Consider the following 13,974-nt stretch of genomic DNA (forward strand, 5'->3'; position numbering starts at 1 on the left):
GTTCGAGCTGCCGTTTTGCCCATTGTACTGTTGTTTTCGCCAGCTTGACGTTATGGCGAGCTGTCAGTACGCTGTCAAAGATCGGAGCTGCTTGTTCGGGCAAAAACTTGTAATTTTCCTAGTTGTAATAAGCAAAGTGTAACATTTTGGTACAATTTTTAGGATTTTACAAGCCTTTAAAGTGTTCCGCATTCGTTAGGAACGATTTCTCATCAAATGCGAAAGGCAGAAACGTCTCGACTGCGAACCATAATCGTCAGTGGCCATCGTCATCGTAGTCGTTGTTGCCTTCGCAATCATTAGTCACGTCAAAATATTTCCTTATTTTCATTTTTTTCCTTTTATCGTGCTTTACTTTCTCTGGGGTCGGGTGCTTTATCGGAACTGCACCAGAAAGTGTAGCGGAATACGCGGCGGACCAGTGTCGGAGAGTGAGAAGCAAAGCTGAGCTAAAAGAGGGTCCCTGGTCACGCATAATCCCGTCGTACGGAAGAATTCGTGATATCATCGTCATCGAGTGAATCTTGGTGGTGAACGTCTCACATCACGCACCAGATACACCCCAGACCCTGTACTAGAAACCGTACCTGTCGCCGAGTTTTCTGTTGCGTGTGCGTGCGTGTGTGTGTGCCTCGATTAGTGTGATTGTTGGTGCGTGTGTGTGTGTTGAGCTAATCATCGGTCTGCAGGTCGAAAGAGTCTGTGATACGGAAGTGACGCATACAGTATGGTGAGTATCTCGTACGGGCAGGGCGGGGCGCAACTCACCCTAAGTCACCCCGTAGCTGCACCTGACTCCGATATCGCAGTTGCACTTGCATGTTGCCCGCAGCGCAGTATCTGTTTTCCATTTGCCGATGCGTGAACGACTACGGGATGCCGAAAAACACTTATCTGATTATGATCTTTGCAGTCGGAACAACAAATGGATTGCGCGCTCGACTTGATGCGGCGTCTTCCACCCCAACAGATCGAAAAGAACCTGATCGATCTGATCGACCTGGCGCCGGACCTGTGCGAGGATCTGCTGACATCCGTCGACCAGCCGCTGAAGATAGCAAAGGACAAGGAAACGGGCAAGGACTATCTGCTGTGCGACTACAACCGTGACGGCGACTCGTACCGTTCGCCCTGGTCCAACACGTACGACCCGCCGCTGGAGGATGGTTCGATGCCGTCCGAGCGGCTACGCAAGCTGGAGGTCGAGGCTAACCATGCCTTCGATCAGTACCGCGAGATGTACTACGAAGGAGGCGTCTCGTCCGCGTACCTGTGGGACCTGGAACACGGCTTCGCTGGCGTCATTCTGATCAAGAAGGCCGGCGAAGGCAACCAGAAGACGAAGGGCTGCTGGGACTCGATCCACGTGGTGGAGGTGCAGGAGAAGAGCTCCGGTCGGACGGCGCATTACAAGCTCACATCGACCGCGATGCTGTGGCTGCAGACCAACAAACAGGGTTCCGGTACGATCAACCTTGGCGGCAGCCTCACCAGACAGGTAAGCGACGTCATTCGGATTAAAAACAACAAGTGAATTGCGCGCGCTCTCTCCCTCTCGCGTTTAGCTTGTCGCCAAAGCGCAGAAGCTAATTTTAAACCACGGCCTGCGAGTGAACGAACCTTAAGTGTGATAGGCGCCTAACAGCGATGAAATCATTAACACCAATGATCGTACCGGTCCATTTGGGTGACCCATTGTGTCGCACGACGAGGGGAGTGGAGCAAGAGACGCAAAGACAAAAGGAGGGAGGGACAGAGAGAGAGAGAGAGAGAGAGAGAGAGAGAGAGAGAGAGAGAGAGAGAGAGAGAGAGAGAGAGAGAGAGAGAGAGAGAGAGAGTTTATCGTTTCGTCAGTTTCGTCGTTCGCTGCAGCGCAAAGTGCGTACTGTGTTGTGCCACTGATAATACCATTGTCATTACACGCATTCGTAGCGTTTGTTTATTCATGAAAAGGCACGGGTTAGCTTTCACTTTTGATGGTGCTGATGCGCAGTGGTGTGGCGATGGTGGTGCTCGAGAGTGATGCATTTTTCATTTTTCCTTCAGCAAACACGACGATGCGGGCACGACGTCGTCCAACTAGCGTTGTGGTGTTGCGTATGCTGCAATGCATTAATCATGATTTACCCTCCCGTTTTGCAGATCGAACAGGATGCGCCGGTGAGCGAAACGAGCCCCCATATTGCAAACATCGGGCGCATCGTCGAGGACATGGAGAACAAAATCCGTAACACGCTAAACGAGATTTACTTCGGCAAGACGAAGGACATCGTCAACGGGCTGCGAAGTATTCAGTCGCTGGCCGACACGAACCAGCAGGCGACGATGAAGAAGGATCTAGCGGCGGCGCTGCTACGACGAACTGGCAAGAGCGAGAACTGAGCAGCCAATGGCCAGCCGATCGTCCTCTGCCCCCTCCCCTGCCGACTTCCGTTCGACGAACACCACCATCATCGGTATCCGCAGCCACCACAACCACCACCAACAGCATCATGATCATCATCACTAGTAGCGTTGTTGTCGTCATCATCGTTTTCATCGAAGTTCAACACGTTCGTCATGCATAGTGTCGTTTTTGCCCGATATTTTCGCCAAACGGTGATATGAGTAAGCAGAAATCACCGTTCTAGGATAGAAAGATATGAGAACACAAAAGTTGCACAATCCAGCATAGTATTCGAGGCAATAGGGAGATCTTTCGTACGCGAGTGACATTCGCGATAAGCCCCGGCAGGTGGCAAAAAGGGCAATCGAACAACATATGGCACGGGCTGAGTACGATCCAAAACAGAGAAAGAGAGGAGAGAAAGGACATAACTAGCATAGAGCCAACGAAAATCACTGCATTTGCTTTGCGAAACAGGATAAGAAAGCTAGCAGGGAGGAAGAGGATGAGCAAACGTTGGGGCAGAATTTCGTACCGAGCGAACCCTTACCGGCGTCGTCGTCGTCTTGCCTGCCCTATTTACCGCAATTAACGTAGGTTAATAAAAGCTTAAATCAAACAAAGGATCGTCTACTACCATCCGGTGGAACGTGTGGTGTCGTACGTAATGGATTTTTCAAAGTTTTGAAATAGGAAACAGTAGGACATACGCTTGGCACCCCGAAAACACTAGACGGTTATTCCACCTTTCCGTTCATCTCGATGAATGGGGCTCAACACATCTTCAAGCAGAGGAGAATGCTTAACGATCGGGTAGTGTTCACGGTTTTAGCCACACCACGCTGTTCAACCATGCTTATTATTTACGCGTTTTGTCATTTTTTGTTCGCAATTCACCGTACAAAGGTGCGTGGCGCACACTCCCCAATCTTTGTATTTCATTACTTTGGCGTTCGCGACGGGCAGGGTTTACACAATAATCGATTACATTTCCTATTATCTTTAATCAATATTCGTTCGTCCGAGTGTTCTCTATGGGGAAAAAAAGAAGTTAGAAAAAACAATTCACACATACACACACACACACACACACTACTGAACCGTGAACGTTTTGGCGTCCGTGGAATGAGGACTAGAACACAGGATAAGGGTGTCCGATAGCTGCGAAGTAGGGGGTATGTGGGAAAATAATTTTTATATTTAAACGAAATGTGCAAATGTACGAAATAGAAAGGTTCATGCGACAAAACAAATATATAATTAAATTCAAAACTAACAGAACCTGCCTGAAATCGTCGTTTTCTGTGCCTCTCCGGTGCTGGTTCAAATCTCCAAAGGGCAAGTGGTTTGTGTTAGTGGTGGGAGCTCGGAATCGGACCTACCTGATTCCGATTCCGTGTTCGGAATCAATTCTGGAGCCGATTCCAGAGTTGAATTCGGAATCGGAGTAGGTTCCTGAATCAGAATTGGCCCCGAAATCGGAATCAACCTCTGGGAGTCACAATTTCTTCCGGTAACATAATCAGAATCGGCTCCAGAATTGGAATTAGCTCCGGAATGAGAATCAGTTCTTGAATTGAAATAAGAAGTTTCAGAAGAGAAATCAGTTCGGGAATCTCCATGAGAATGGATTGTTTACAAGTAAATTTTGATTCTTTGCTGTTATCAATACGTAGTATCATTGGACCCAAACGTCTCTTCTTATGGAGATGATTCCGTAACTGATTCCGATTCCGGAGCCTATTATGATTCCAGAGCCAAATCCGGAGCTGATTCCGATTGCGGAGCCAATGCGGAACCATTTCCTCAGTCGATTCCGGAACCAATTTCGGAGCCGATTCCGGAAACTGATTTCGGACCAACTATCCGGAATCATTTCCAGAAAACTTCGGAGCTAGCCGGAACCGATTCCGACGAAAACTTCATTTTTCCCATCACTAGTTTGTATACAATTTCGTATTTCGCCCTGGCTTGTCATTCTAGTTACCGTTGAAGAAACTTTACCTCTGGGAAAAGGCATTTTCCTTCTAATTGACCGTAATTGCAGAGTTGACTATGTTCGGTCAAAATATAATACGAACTACTATTACAGTGTTGTAGCTCCGGTTGAATTGATCAAACACTAAAATTACAATTTAAAACGCTTTTCTACACACAAAACACGCCCACCGTAAACAAACGCGAGTTAACAACTGTCATCCGCGTGGACCGTGACTGTGCGCCCAGTGTGCACGGTGCAGTCATTCTGCCCAGCAGGGAAATCTGGGCTTTTTCCGCTGCTTTTCGCGACTGTGTGTTGTTTTGTTGTGCGTGTGTTGCTCGCCTCGATTGTGTTGCTTTTTTGTGTGTGTAAAATGGTGTGCTCGTGGTGTGCAGCGAAAGCCCACCAATAGTTTCGTTGCAGTTGCTCGCAAAACCGATTGCCAGCTAGGCAATTGCATTCTTCGGTGCGTGCCGTGATCCCCGAAGGGGGCCCGAAAGAAAGTACGTACACTGCAATGGTTGCTAGTGTGCGGATTGTGTTCGATCCGCTAGATGTAAGTACGCGCGCTTCCGCCCTGCTGGCAAGTTTCCCTTTCGCTAGTTGGCCAGCTCCAGAAACGGATCTGTCGAGGGGGGGGGGGGGGTGGATCAGCATCCCACGATCGCAATTCTTCCCCACTGTGTTTACCCGTGCTTGGAGGAGGGCGGCGGCGGTCGGGGCCAGGGCGCATCCGAGCAATGTTCAGCTTGTTCACTGAAGCAGAATGACATTTCATCCGTCATCAGTCGGTGTAGCAAGTGGTGGAGCTTCAGATAAAAATCACCATCCGGCCAACACTTTCTCGGCCCATTTCACCTATATAAATCTGGTCGCGAGTGTCCGCTTACGCCAATGCCATTTGGTAAACTTTCAACTTTTTGGTGCAAAATGTGACCTCCGTTGTGGTGCGATTTTCCATCCCAGCCCAGCGAACGGAACTAGTCCAATTGTTGTTGTTTGGTTGCCTAAAGTTACCATGTCGTGAGGTATTTTTGTCTATATGGCTTGATCGAGTCGGAAGTCGTGGCCTATGAACCATTTCGGGAATTAAGTGGCTGATTTAGCTAGAGCAACATGATGTCGAAAAATTATCTATTTTACAAGTTCTTGTGCTCTATCAGCGTTTTGATCATTGCAAGGGACGGAAGCATGTCAAATCCAACATTCCCTACAGATTTCACTACACTTTCCCTAAAGTGGATAGAAATGGTGTGCCGCCCATTCATTGAAACGCTCATTGCTCGATCGTGCATTTAAACGCCTTCCGAGCGATTCGATCCTATCTCGACCACATCACCTTCCATGCGCAATGTGCAGTTCAGAAGCGATCGGTTGTGTGTATGGAACCGCTTTCTATGCTGTTAATTGAAGAACGATCATTTTCGCACCCCAGCAGGCTGTGAAACTTTCCGCAATCCATCCACAGCGCCTCATCTGCTGCCTTCCCAGCCTTTCAGCTTAGAGCCCCTATTTTTGGATATTTAAAAACATTTTCTTCTTTTTCTTTTAGGATCATCCATGAAAAGTGACAGTGTTGAAGGTTGAAGAGGCAACAAAACAAAAGTATGACGAACTAATTAGAAGAGAAGAATTGACAACGAAATCGCTTGTGGAACGCTTGTGAAAATGGCATCGAGCGAAAACAACAGCGACGATGGAGGTAGGTTGTGATGGTGGTTCACTGTTTGCATGAAATCTGCTCTGAAAAAACACCGGCTTCCATTTTTTCAGGACACAATGTCTTTTCAGGGTTCTCGAGCTCGAACGGTAGCGCCCCGGAGTACGAGCATCTGATGCAGCTCGAGTATCTCAAGACCAACTACCGCGATGTGGTGTCCCAGCTGAAGACGGTTTCGAACGAGAAGCAACGGCTGGAGCACGATTTCCAGCTGCTCAAGAAGGAGCTGGAAGGCAAGGGCGACTTCTTCAACAGCACCTACCACGAGTACAGCGGGCTGAAGCAGAAGTACGACACGCTGCGCCACCGGTATGAGGAAATGACGAAAGACCCATCGCACTACATCAAAGTGTGCGAGGAGCTCAAAAAGGAGCGCAACAAATACAAGGAGCTGCTGAAGGCGACGGAACTCGAGCTCGAGACGGTGCTGTCGGAGCGGGGCAGCGTGCTGAAGGAGAACCAGAAGCTGTACGACAAGAACGAAGCACTTGAGCGGGAGGTGCAGGGTAAGGTGAAGGAGTGCGGAGCGTTGAAGGAAAAGATTGAGCTGCTAAAGACGCGCCAAGAGTACCAGCAGCTGTCGAACGAGAGCAGCTGGAGCAAGGAGCTGTCGGACAGCAAGGATAAGTTCAGTATTGTGTCGGAAAATTTGGAATCGGCCAACCAGGAGATTGAGCGGCTGAAGAAAGCGCTCGACAAAGCGAAGGCGGAGATAGCGAAAGCCGTCCACGACACCGAGGTCGCCAAACAGCGCCGGGACTGGGCGATATCGGAGCGGGAAAAGATTGTCCAGGAGCGGGACAGTGTGCGGAACTTGTGCGACGAAATTCGCAAAGAGCGCGACACGGCCACGTCGAAGCTGCTGGCAGCGATACGGGACAAGGACGATGCGCACAAGAAGATCGAACTGCTAACCGATCAGTTGGAGCAGGTGACACGCGACAGTATTAACAACAATGCCACTGCGGGAGGCCAAAACGCGTCCAATTTGCCGGGGGGCGGTGGACCCCAGTCGCAACCGAACGGCCCCGGGACTGGTACGCCAACCACGCCGAACGCCTCGCTGGTGTCGATGAACAACAGCAATAGCCATCGGAATTCGCACTACAGCAGCTTCAGCTCGATCTACAACCTGGAATCGCTGCAGCAGTACGACGTGGAGATGGTGGAAATCGACACCTCGCCCCTGCTGAGCAATTCCTCCGACTGGGGACTCACGATCAGCGGCGATCTCGATCACAGCTACGGCAGCGATCACAGCAACACGAAGAATCTCTGCGGCCCGTACGTGGCTGCCGTGGAGCACGACTCAATCTTTGCCGGCAAGCTCAAGCCGAACGATATCATCTGCCAGATAAACAACCACGACTGCAGCACGTTCTCGCGGCGCATGATCTATCGCACGATCCGCAACAGTGTGCCGCAGTGCATCATTACGGTGAAGCGGCCGACGAAGCGCTTGCTGCCGGTGCAGATCCCATTCACCAGCACGAACCGCAACCACGGTCTTTGCCTCGAGCTCGGGCTGTACATCGCGAAGCTGGAGCCGAACTCGATCGCGGCCAAGGACGGCCGGCTGGCGGTCGGAGATCGGATATTGTCCATCAACAACAAACCGATGGAAAGCATCAAGAACATCAACGATGTGCACGCGTACATTAACGATATGCGCAACAGCAGTCTCAATCTGATCGTCATCAAGGAGATGCCCGAAAGCCATCCGAGCTACGCCAGCTTCTACCAGCCCCGGTTGAAGCACATCCGCAACACTACCAGCTGCACGCAGACGGACAACTCGCTGTCGACGTTCGGCAGCCAGCACACCACGAACACGAGCAGCGTGAACACGAGTGCCAACGCAATGACCATGATGAACCATCGGTTGAGCCTGGAGTTTGACAATAACAATCACTTCCTGCCGTCGGTGATGCCTTCCTCGGCGTACCAGCCTTCATCGAGCACGCCCAACTCGGTCGCGGCTAGTACGCCCTCGTCGACCAAATCGGCCTCCAAGCTGACGGAGTTTATTCAGAAGATTAAGGACAAGATGGCGATAAGCAATCACAGCAAGGAGGCGGGCGGTCCGGGCGGCAGCCAGGAGCACGATGCTATCGCGGCCCTCGATTCCGTGCTGGACAGCGATGAGCAGTCGCGGGATGGGAAACGCTCGAAGCGTCGCAGCAAGAACGACCCGCACCACCAGTCGGAGGTGCCGCGTGGGACGTGGCCCAGGGTTAACATGGCAATGCACATTAACGAGACGCATCCCGGAACGATAGTGCAGAAGAAGAAGATCAGACCCCAGCTAACCATCCCGCGAGGGGGTGGAGATCTGGACAATAACAACTACTTCGCCGCTGTGCTGAATGAAGCCCATACGATTCCGACCACTTTCCAACCGAACACGGTGTCTGGTGGATCGCTGTCTCCCGGAGGGATTACCAGCGGTGGTGGTGGTGGTGGTGCAAGTGCGTCAGGACCGGGTGGAAATGGTGGTATCGTTGGATCCGGCCCATCTTCCGGACAGGGAACGCTGCCGAGCTCAAGCAAACGCAACTCGAACCCCGTTATGCCGATGGATTTAAACCGTCTGCTTGCCGCAAAGTATGGAGAAGCGACTGCCGGAATGGCTGGTGGGCCTATCACTGGAGGGGTGCCAACAGGGGTGCCTACCATGGGCAAATCCAACACTATTGTGCCGTTTCCGCGATCTTCGACGTACGATGATCGGCACCATGACGGTGGCGGGTTGAATCTAAACAAGCATCGCTTCAGTCTGAACTTTCCACCGACGAGCAAGCAACAAATGCAGCAGCAGCAACTGATGCTTGCGCCACACCAGCAGCAAAACTCGCTCGATTTCATTCCCATTCCAACCTCTTCGTCGCAGAAGAGCAATCACTCGATCGATTCGGCCAGTGCTCCCCATTCACTGTCCAAAAGCCCACCGACTTACTATTCCGGAACGGCGGCGGCCTCGCTCGGTATTCCTACGTCGAAAACGACGGAATTCTTCATGACGTCCAAGATCACCAAATCGTTGTCGAAGTACTCGAGCGACAACGAGAGTATCGATACGGAAACGCTTTCCCTCGGCGGTGGGATGGGCGGCATGCATGGGACGGGGACGCCCATGAGTGGCATGTCGGCGAACATGGGCGCAACGGGTGGCGGTGGTGGCAACCAGGGCATCGCAGGCGCGATGGTTGGTCCGGGAAATACCAACACACTTCCACTGACCCACATGCGTAAACATTTGATGGGCAACAGTGGTTCGGGAGGTGGAGGAGGATCGTCCTCCAACCGAAGCGGCAGCACAGTACACCCAGCAGCGACGGCTGGTTACGGAGCAACCATATTTCCCGGTTCCTATCCCCATCCGTTCATGCGCAATCACCACCAACCGGGCGGTGGCCAGGGCGGTGGCGGTGGAGCTAGTGCCAGCATTGCAAATGATGCCTTGCTGAGCTATCCAGCGGCTGCCAGCGGTGGAGGAAGCGGGGGAGGCACTGGGCCGGCAGCAATGGGACATCATTCGCACGGTGCTTCCATGGACTATTCTGCGTATCGGTACAGTCAGATTCAATCGTCGAAGGAAGACGTTCCTATATCCGGTTATACGGGCGGCTACGAAGGCGGTACGTTTCCCCGGAACAAAAGCCACCTAACGAGCAATAGCAACCATCATCACCATCATCACCATCACCACCATCAGGGGGGCTTTCGCATTCCCTCGAACCAGAGTGTAACGAGCCGGGGCAGTGGCATCAAGATCAGCAACGGTTCGATCGATTGCAGCAGCTCCGAACGTGCCTCGCCAATACCGACGTTCGAGGTGCAGGTGCTGAAACCAGGGCACGCTCCACCCGGGGGCGGCGGGCCCGGCTCCAACAAGCGCAGCTCCCTGCAGGACTATGGCCACTCGAAGCCGAACGTAGGCGAGCTGCGGCTGGTGCAGATCGACAAGAGTGAAATGTCGCTCGGAATCAAAATTTTCTGCCGACGCAATGGAGGGGGCGTGTTCGTGTCGAATGTGGGAGAAAACAGCCTAGCCAGCAAGGTCGGTTTGCACATAGGCGATCAGCTGTTGGAGGTGTGCGGAATAAACCTACGCAAAGCGACGTACGAGCTGGCTGCGCATGTGTTGCGCCAGTGTGGCAACTCCATTACCATGCTCGTGCTCTACAATCCGGTGGTGTACAGCAACCTCACTACCAGCGAGGACAATGTTGCTCGTTCGGGGTCGCCCACACCGCAGAACTCGCCGCGCTCGATGGGTCGCTCGCTCATATCGGCCGTAAACACCACGGCCGTTAACGCTATGACCGGTACGATGACCGCCCCTAAAACATCGTCCCTGGTGAAGGCACAGGAGTTCAGCGACAGTCTGGAGCACCAAACGCAGCTGCACGATGACGAGGAGGACGGTTCCGTGGCTGTCGGTAGCTCCGGCGTCGGCGGCGGTCAAAGCAACATGTACAAAGAGCAGCCGCGCGAGATCTACATTGAGACGCGTAAAACGTCCAACCTGGGCATAACGTTGGTCGGTGGCAACGCTTACGGCATCTTTGTGCATGGTGTACAGAAGGATTCGATCGCGGATCAGGCCGGACTGCTGGTGGGCGATCAGATACTGGAGTTTAACGGCACAGATATGCGTCGTTCGACGGCGGAGCACGCAGCGCTCGAGATTGCAAAGCCCGCCGACCATGTGAAGGTGCTCGTGTTGTACAACATTCAAAGTATGTTCCCCAATGCCGGATGCCCCATTTGTACTTCGTTGTAAGAACTGCTCATCATCGCTTGATACTGTTTCGTGTTTTTTCCGTTTGCAGAGTTCAATCAAATCAAAGATAAACCTGGAGATGCATTGTACATCCGCGTCGGGTTCGATCGTAACTGCGATCAGGGTGACTCGGAGCTATCGTTTACGAAGGACGAGGTGCTGTTCGTCGACAACACCATGTTCGGTGGAATACCCGGTAAATGGCGTGCTTGGAAGCTGGACGAATATGGCCACAAGAGGCAATGCGGCATCATTCCCAACAAGCTAAAGTGAGTGTCCGATTGATGCAAAGTTAAGTTCGAAGTCCTGTTCTAATGCTAACCCGTTTCCAACCCGTTTTGCAGAGTGGAGGAAGAGCTACGATTGCTCGGAGATCCGGGTGACGTTGATACAACGGCGCGCCGAGGATCAACTTCGGCCCGGAGATCGTTCTTCAAGCGCATCAAACCACAACGGAGCTCATCGCGCGATTCAAAAGAATTGGCCAGCTTTAGCAACACGCACCTGAGCCTGTACCTTGATTCGGGATCACTGAGCGACGATGGGTTAAGCAGCTACCAACGCGTTGAACGGTTGGAATGTGAGTATCCAGGGATTGTGTCCCCAAAACACAGTGCGAAATGTATTGATATGTTTTCTCTTTACGCTCCTGCACCAGACACCTATCGGCCAGTGATCATTTTGGGACCACTGTACGAGTTTGTCATCGATAAGCTGTGCGTAGATTTCCCGGAGGACTTTGCCGTCCTGCAGGAGAGTCAGAAGAAATGTACCAAGGACGAGATGGAGCTTGCAATACAGAACAATACAATCGCCGACTATAAGATGCGTAGCAATGGCATATTCGAGTACACCAGCATGCAAGCCGTGCGTGACAATAAGGTAGAATACGGCGTCTAAAACCGATGGATTATTGTCAATCGCATCTTATTAACGTTTTGTTACGTGGTTTCTTTTCTGCAGCAATGTCATTGCATATTGAACGTGGGCATGGCAGCAGTAGAACGATTGCAGCGCGCACAAATTTACCCGATCGTGTTGCTGTTGCGCTTCAAATCGGCCAAGCAAATCAAGGAGATCAAAGACTCGCGCTACTCGACTGACAAAATCTCGGCCAAGGCAGCCAAGGAAATGTATGAGCATACGCTCAAGCTGGAGTCGGAATATCGACAGTTTATCTCCGGTGAGTGCGAAATGCGGTTTCCAGTGAGTGTAGGTAACTAACCCAGCGCAACTAACCGCGACTACTTTCCACAGGAGTGATTTCGGGCGTGAATATTACACACATGTGTACGCAGATTAAAGCGGCTGTGGATTGCGAACAGAAGAAGATCTTGTGGGTTTCGATCCCATCGCCGTTGTGACCATCCATGAACTATCTTCGTCCCGATGAAGATGAACGATTGGCCTAATCGATACGCAAGCTGCGTATCAACCAACGAACAAACAAGTTGTTAAGGTAAAGTATTCAAAAACACCACTAAGCCCCCTCTTTCGAGTTTTAGACCCCAAGACGAAGGAAAAAAAAGAAGTTATCATACAACTACTGCAGAAAGAGAACAGTTAGCATAAGTACTGTGCAATATACATTATGAATGGAATGTCTTGGACAGGAATAAGTACAGTGCAAGTAGTTGTGTAGGTACCTCCACTTTCGAAAGCGATAGCCGTACCGGTAGATATTTAATGCAAACACTTCATCACAAGTTTTAGGCAGTTGTGGCGGTGATGTAAGCGATTGTGTCCGCGATTACATTTTGTTAGGCAAAGGCTTGCTAATCATGTTGAATGATACTTAAACGACACGGGGTGATAGGATATAGCAGCTCTCAATTACATTGCATCCCTATTTCGGCATTTTTATCAACGAAAAACAAAAACAATCTTATACCGAATCTCACAGATTTCCATGCAAATTAATACAGCAGACACGTCTGTATGTTACTAACGAACGGACGGGTGCATTTATGTAGATCAACGAATGTCCTCCGGGTAGTAGAAGACTCGGCGCACTAGACGCAATTCATATATTCTCTACCGAATTCGATAGCACACAATCGAACAAAAAGCTTCTTCCGCTCGCTCAATCACACCCACCTGTCGTTGTCGCTATGATCGTGCTTTACGGAATGTTGTTTTCACGTTTACAGTCAGTAAATTTGAGTTGTTCTTTTACGCATTGAACGTTAAAACCTATGAAAGTATAAATAAGTCTTCCAAACTATCTATTGTTAGTATAGAGCAATTTACAAAATGCATTACAATTGTTACGTTCCGGGAAAGTGAACGCATTTATTGATACGAGCCGAGGAGGAGGAGGAGGGATTGAACATTTAAATATCGCTGTACCCTGAAACCAAGCGCTTAATGATGTTACATTTGACTAACCCCTTTGCCAGGGAGGGGGTGATGCTGTTATGATTGATAAATCGTTGTATTAGACGAAGAGTACCGATTGAATTGGAACTGTTTGTCGATCGATCGTTTATACTCGTCCGTTATGTCTTCCAGTTATCAAAATTATTGATAGGAATATTTGTTACAAGAAAAAGAAAGTACGGCAGTGTACCATCTGTAAGAGCAGAGAAGCATAACTTCTATATACACCGGTTCTTCGTACCGTTTTAGTTCACTCGCAAGTAACACGTTGTTTAGCGATCTCCTTGTTTTATTTTTTTGCTCTGTGCTAAATGTATTCAAAATGCACAATATTTTACTACCTCAACCATTCAATCACAAACGAATGCGAAAGTTTGTTTGCCAAGCAGCAGCATCAGCAGCAAGCGAGCATCCGATTGTTTTCATTTCATTGTTTTTTGTGTGTGTGTGTTGTGTGCTATTTACAAATGTGGTGTTGGCAGCAACAGCAGCAGCTAGTATTTACATCATTTTGTTGTTTTATTCATTCATTCAGTTTCGTGCATCACAAATGTTGAATCGAAGCATAATTTATGTTACTTGTTTGTTTTGTTTGACTGTAACCCCGGCGCCAGTCACAGCGCAAAGAAGGAAGGTAATCAAAATCAGTACGACAGTTAGATTAGAACGGTCGAAGATGCAAAGGGAAATGATGTGAGCGATACATGCAATATAGGGAGAAA

General features: G+C 50.2%; 2 protein-coding genes across 9 annotated transcripts; both read left to right on the forward strand.

Annotated features, from left to right (window-relative positions):
- The first annotated feature begins 33 nt into the window (after nucleotides 1-33).
- On the forward strand, nucleotides 34-3,662 carry LOC120902471 (F-actin-capping protein subunit beta). 5 transcript variants are annotated; one of them, XM_040311226.1, is made up of 4 exons: nucleotides 34-109; nucleotides 394-730; nucleotides 914-1,498; nucleotides 2,143-3,662. In XM_040311226.1, the coding sequence occupies exons 2-4, from the start codon at nucleotides 728-730 to the stop codon at nucleotides 2,380-2,382; spliced, it is 828 nt and encodes a 275-aa protein (XP_040167160.1). In that variant the 5' UTR covers nucleotides 34-109; nucleotides 394-727; the 3' UTR covers nucleotides 2,383-3,662. The 5 variants fall into 5 exon arrangements, with proteins under 5 accessions (XP_040167160.1, XP_040167163.1, XP_040167162.1 ...); XM_040311229.1 differs by having other exon boundaries at nucleotides 55-109; nucleotides 398-730; XM_040311228.1 differs by having other exon boundaries at nucleotides 60-149.
- Nucleotides 3,663-4,599: 937 nt separating this feature from the next.
- On the forward strand, nucleotides 4,600-13,333 carry LOC120902385 (disks large homolog 5). Of its 4 annotated transcripts, none has more exons than XM_040311094.1 (8): nucleotides 4,600-4,923; nucleotides 5,920-6,069; nucleotides 6,141-10,829; nucleotides 10,923-11,142; nucleotides 11,218-11,453; nucleotides 11,532-11,755; nucleotides 11,837-12,056; nucleotides 12,131-13,333. In XM_040311094.1, exons 2-8 carry the CDS (start codon nucleotides 6,036-6,038, stop codon nucleotides 12,235-12,237), a joined length of 5,730 nt encoding a protein of 1,909 aa, XP_040167028.1. In that variant the 5' UTR covers nucleotides 4,600-4,923; nucleotides 5,920-6,035; the 3' UTR covers nucleotides 12,238-13,333. The 4 variants fall into 4 exon arrangements, with proteins under 4 accessions (XP_040167028.1, XP_040167031.1, XP_040167029.1 ...); XM_040311097.1 differs by having other exon boundaries at nucleotides 6,159-10,829; XM_040311095.1 differs by having other exon boundaries at nucleotides 4,600-4,870.
- Nucleotides 13,334-13,974: the final 641 nt, after the last annotated feature.

Source organism: Anopheles arabiensis, chromosome 3, assembly GCF_016920715.1.
Source record: "Anopheles arabiensis isolate DONGOLA chromosome 3, AaraD3, whole genome shotgun sequence".
Classification (NCBI taxonomy): Eukaryota; Metazoa; Arthropoda; class Insecta; order Diptera; family Culicidae; genus Anopheles; species Anopheles arabiensis.

Coding starts and splice junctions, on each gene's coding strand:
- LOC120902471 (XM_040311226.1), top strand. Junction 1,499..2,142: donor GCGGCAGCCTCACCAGACAG/GTAAGCGACGTC, acceptor CCCGTTTTGCAG/ATCGAACAGGATGCGCCGGT.
- LOC120902385 (XM_040311094.1), top strand. CDS start 6,036: ATGGCATCGAGCGAAAACAACAGCGACGATGGAG. Junction 10,830..10,922: donor CGTGTTGTACAACATTCAAA/GTATGTTCCCCA, acceptor TTCCGTTTGCAG/AGTTCAATCAAATCAAAGAT. Junction 11,756..11,836: donor AAGCCGTGCGTGACAATAAG/GTAGAATACGGC, acceptor TCTTTTCTGCAG/CAATGTCATTGCATATTGAA.